The sequence below is a fragment of the Pundamilia nyererei genome, unplaced genomic scaffold (assembly GCF_000239375.1).
Source record: "Pundamilia nyererei isolate P.nyererei 1_Seehausen unplaced genomic scaffold, PunNye1.0 scaffold00057, whole genome shotgun sequence".
Taxonomy (NCBI): domain Eukaryota; kingdom Metazoa; phylum Chordata; class Actinopteri; order Cichliformes; family Cichlidae; genus Pundamilia; species Pundamilia nyererei.
Window position 1 is genome coordinate 1,625,757 of NW_005187458.1, and position 5,247 is coordinate 1,631,003.

At 38.0% G+C, this 5,247-nt stretch overlaps 1 protein-coding gene across 2 annotated transcripts in view; it reads right to left on the bottom strand.

Moving 5' to 3' along the window:
* Positions 1–975: 975 nt before the first annotated feature.
* The window catches only part of LOC102193855 (ephrin-A2-like), a 57,053-nt gene continuing 52,781 nt past the window's right edge, over positions 976–5,247 (bottom strand). For both annotated transcript variants that reach the window (XM_005734223.1, XM_013911152.1), the window contains 2 exons: positions 4,656–4,721; positions 976–3,127 (listed from right to left, as the gene is read on the bottom strand). In XM_005734223.1, coding sequence (XP_005734280.1) covers positions 3,003–3,127; positions 4,656–4,721 — 191 coding nt within the window. In that variant the 3' untranslated portion in view covers positions 976–3,002. The remainder of the gene's footprint in view (positions 3,128–4,655; positions 4,722–5,247) is intronic.

The following is a 5,247-nucleotide window of genomic DNA, read 5'->3' on the forward strand; positions in this document are numbered from 1 at the left end:
CCTCTCTTTCTAGTCCCTGTCAGTACTCTTGCTGTAGCATTTTGGATCAACTAAAAGCTCCTCAGGGAGTTTTTAGGAAATGCTGATAATTACAGTAGTCCAGCACAGAAGTGATAAACGTGACTTTCAGCATCACTCTGAGAAAGGATGTTTCTAATTTTAGATATGTACCACTAGTCTAGTAATTTCTTGAGCATTTTATTTAGGAAATGTTCCATACTGTACCTGCAGTTGTACATTTTAACACAGAAATTAAAATGTGTAAATCTGTTACATAATATGTTTAATTTTGTTACCAACAAGTGCAGAAACCAACAGCTGCCTAGAACAGTAGAAAAAAATACAATAACATTTTGGTTGATTTTAAGGTAACTTATTTTGCTCATATACGTTCCTGAAAATGAGTCCCTATCTAACGTTACTTCACAGTAAGTTTTCATAATAAATGTACACTTTTCTTGAAAGATAAAACTAAGTTACAGTTGAGTAAAGTTATGGCAGAAAGCTGCCCCTCCCTATATCTAGCTTTTGCAAGACTGCTCTTCTACTTTAAAGGGATTCTGTCTTCCCTGCTGTCACATGGCGCTGCTCGCAGGGAAGGTAAAATTGCGTACTGTCCCAACAAAAAAAAAATGTAATTGCATTAAATATAACAAGCCAATACTTCATAGTGTAGTTATCAACACTTAAACAATTTCTTTTACAGTTTGTAGTTAGTAATTGTCTGGGTCATTGTTGCAAATACACTAATAATTTACAGCTAAGTTAATAGCTTGGTTTTTGGGAGTTTACTGGGAAAATAAGGGGCCTGTCTGTAACCTGTATAATCCCTAAATACCATGACTTTAATTACAGATGAAAGTATTCATTTAAATAATAAGAAAGTTACCTATATTGCCAAGATTTTTATCCAGTGTCTTGTCTAAAATCCTTCAATTATCAGCTTTAGCTTGAAACCACTTGCACAGCAAGATATTAAGATATTTAGTGCCAGGAACTTTATTCTTTTGATCTCTACACATGGTTTTCAGTGGAAGAAACCTTGCAACACAAATGACTTCTTCAGTCTGCGCTAACTGTAGGCTTCCCCAACCTTTAAACAGTGCAGTTACATGACAAAAACAAGTACCACCATTAATATGAAAACTGCCATTACCACTGATCAAAGCAGACGAGTACTACCACGGAGCTGGGAAATTGCTGCAATCACAGCGTTTTAATATGGTGAAAGACATACTCTTATGCCCCCTCCTTGGTTCAGCAATGGTTGTTTCGTTTTTGGTGTATTATGTTTTAGAGTTTGATTTCACAATGGTGAAAATAAATAAATAAATAAGAAGAAAAGCTGTCCAATCCTAACAAACACCAGTTCATCAGTGGTTTTTGTTTGGTCAGCATGTTGCCAGCTTTGACAAATGCTCCACTGGGACAATCAATTCAGTTATATTTTATTCCATAGCACCAAATCACAAAAAACAAATCTATGCAGGGTCTCTTTGTTATGATGTTCTTCAGCTTCCCTGGCCACTGTGTGTATGGGAAAATGTTTGCTCTATTGTACTGTCCTGATGACACCCATATTGTGGTCATGCGGATAAACAAAGTCAAACTTGTACTACTGATCGGTATGCATGGGTATGGATTAGTAATTTCACAGTCTGACAATGATTGCCTGTAACGTTTTTATATCTAGACTGATGAACTTGATGTGTTTGTCCACCAGATTGTCATTTATATCTGGACCAAAGGCTCAGCGGTGTTCCAAGATAGGATATCAGAGCTCTTCTCCATTTCATTCATATAAAAGTTAGGCACAATAGGCAAAACCCAGGAACCGAGAGCTTCTAGATGAGAACAGCATGAATAGTCACAGATGAGACAGCAGAAGTCTGAGCTACTTGCTGCATGGTGGAAACGGACAGATGTATGCTAAATTCACACCAAGCACTTTGACTAGTGGGTGATGAATGTATCTGACAGACAACTCTCTCAAGCAGGGAAAGCCATTCTTAAGAAAGAGTTGAGCTTTCACGGCAAGACAAATCCAGCTAGTGTAACTAATAACAGGGATAAAATATGCATCGTGAAACAATTTTTGTGGTTGGCAACTTCAGATGAAAGTTGCAGCCTGCCTCAGAAATGCAAAGCCCCCAACATCCAATACAAGCACGAAGAAGAGGAAGACACACGTGTTATTCTGTAAAGATAGAATCACCATTGTGGCAACAAGGGTAGGTGCACAGTTTCATTGAACTAGACAGACTAGGATGAGCACATCCTGGACAAAGAGGAAGACTTGAGCAGGTAGTCAAGGACATTGAAAAGTGAAAAGTGAGCGACCATTGCTCAACTGAGGAAGAGACCTAAGAGCACATCTTTCACCATCTTGTATTGCTCTCTTTGCAGCCTTTTCCTAGCTAGCTGTGATTGATACTTATGCCACTGATCAATGGTTGATTGTGAAACTGAGGTCATGGCTCATTGTAAGGCAATATTGCTAGTTTTGGTCATTATGACCTTGTATTTACTTGGACTATTGACCATGCACCAGGACAAGATCTCTAGTGTCTTAAGCAGGATATAAATCTCAGTCAATGTCTAAAACTCAGGAAGCGGCTGTTGGATGTAAACACAATAAATCATCCTCACAGTTTTTAAAAATAAAGCATTATGCACCAATATTCAGAGATGGAACCTGGAAATGTTAACATGAGATCCTTTAAAGCCTTGACTTGTGGATCTGTAACACAATTTTATATGACAGCTTGACAGAAACATTAAAAGAAGAGCAGGGATGATCCCAGAAATTCCACACAGAGTTGATATGCAGCCTCAAGCTCCCCCCACCACTGTTCTTGCCTCCTCTGATTGTTCGAGCCTTTGAGTATTATTGAGGTAAAGGCCAAAGTTCAGTAAGAGGAAGCTACATTAGTTTCCTTCATCAAGTTTTCTTCAGAGTAGTAGCGGCGGTGGGGCGGTGCTTGGTCTGACTCAGAAAGCTGCTATGAATAGGAGATGAGGAGTATGAGAAGGAGGGTGAGCAACATGGCAGACGGCAAAGCAAGGCTGCAGCCACCAGTGGTATCGTCAGTCAGGAAGGGCTCTGCAGAGTCGTACACTGAATCATCTGAAAATGAGTTAACATCAGAACAACATTAATTAATATGAGCTGCAAGTAAACATATCACAAAATGTTTTAATTTATTCACAGACCTCCATCCATCCAATTTTTGTACATCAGGGTGGGGACGGGGCCTGTCCAGTCTAGCTGTTGTACAATTACTCTTTCAATTATTTTTAGATAAAAGAAATGTTAGAGATTAGCCTATAATTAGCTTAGAGAAGCTAGGTGAAGTGATAGCTTTTTAAGTAAGGGGTTAATTACTGGCACATTAAAGGCCTGTTGTGTTCAGCCCATTGATAGCAAAAGACTGATTATATTTAAGATCAAAGCCTTAATTAGGGCGTCTTTGAGTGGTTTTGTAGGACTGGAGTGTAATAGACACACTGATTGTTTGGATAAAGTAAATACTGAAAAAAATAAATCAGTAGTTTTGAAAGTTACTGTATATAATAATATATATATGAGATGGCCCTGATTTTTTTTCTCTAATAATTACATTTTTTGTGAAGAAATTCATAAAGTCATTACTAGTTCAGATCAAAGGAATGTTTGGCTCATCAGAGCTCTCACTTTGAAGAGAAACCTGGGGCTCTTATTTGTTTTCCACTGATGAATGGTAAGATGCTGTAGTTTTATGGAGGGCATTTTCAAAAACAGAGAAATTAACGCTTTTTCCAAATCAAGACTTTCCTAATTAGTGAGATGGCCTTTCCTCTCCACCTTACAGATTATTTGCTTTAAGATGCACATTTGAGTTATACCAGGTAGTTAAGCACTTCCTTGTTTGGTTTCGGCTCTATATGCCTTGGTGTTGGTAGAGTATCACTTTCTGTTCCTGTTACAAGGCACAGTGCTGTTTTCGTGTAGCTTATCTGTGTAGCCAATTTGATTAAAAATTTATACATAAGGTCTTATTTCATAGTGTAATCTTCATATGCAATATCCAAAGTGCTCACTCACTCACTATTGATTCACTCACTAATTATATTGACAGTATTTACTCCCTGTGCCTCTTCACCTGTCCATCCTGCACTTCCCTGCTCATTGTGTCAGATATTTCGTTACTTCTCTGACAACGATACTTAGTGACAACGATACTTGTAATAAATGTAGCCTGTTTGCAGCTCTGGAGGATAGGATCAATAAGTTGGAGAGCAGGCTTTGCACCCTTGAAAAACCCGTAGCTAGCCAGGCCCCTGTAGCTGGTCCAGTCCGACGTAGCGTAGTCCCTGTTACCCCCCTACCCCCCACAATTTCAGAATTTAAAGCACTTTAAATTGTTTCACATCTTGAGCTTTAGAGGAAAGAATAGCAGCTTAGTGAGTTTGTGTACATGTTACATTTTAAATATGAAACTTGAGTTCGGTTAATATTCCACTGAGTTCAAGTAGTACTTCAGTAATATTTTCTAATAACTCAATGGTGTGTTGTGATTGTAATCAAGAAATCTCTTTACTTTCATAGTCAAATCAGGGAGAAGAAGTGTAAAATTATACAACAATATGAAATAGAAAAAAGGAAAGAAACTTACTTGTTGGCTTGACGTAGATTTTTAGCTTCAGACAAGGCTTCCTACCCAAGTTTGGATGCGGTGATGCTACAAAGGAAACAAAGGCCATAGAAAATCATGGAGAATTTATGGTCATGAGGTAAACTACAAACATTTTACCCCAGATTTGGTTAGTAAGAAGACTGCTCCAAATCCCCCAGGGGCTTCTCCAGTCATAGGTCATGAAAACGTTTTTGGTCAATCTCGTTGGCATGTGCAGATTCTAAATACTTTTGATATTTTAACTTTGAAGTACTTGTTTCCAAAGGAAACTGCTTTGTTTAGATGTTTATTTGCAAACCTCTCATGCTGAATTATCCAGTGACAATAGAGAAAAGGTTTTCTTAAGATGACCTTTCCATGATATTCTGGACTATTTTCAAAGTGCTTGTGTGGATTATTTATTTGCATTGTTGTAACCCTGCCCAGCAGTGGAAATTGTATCCGCTGAGTTTTCCTAATGTTGAATATGGAGACGTCATAGAGCTAATGGTGTGTGTGTGTGGTGTAGTGTGACAACAACCTTTCCATGGAGGGATTTTGCTTTTTTCAATCTGAAAACTAAACTTTTTTT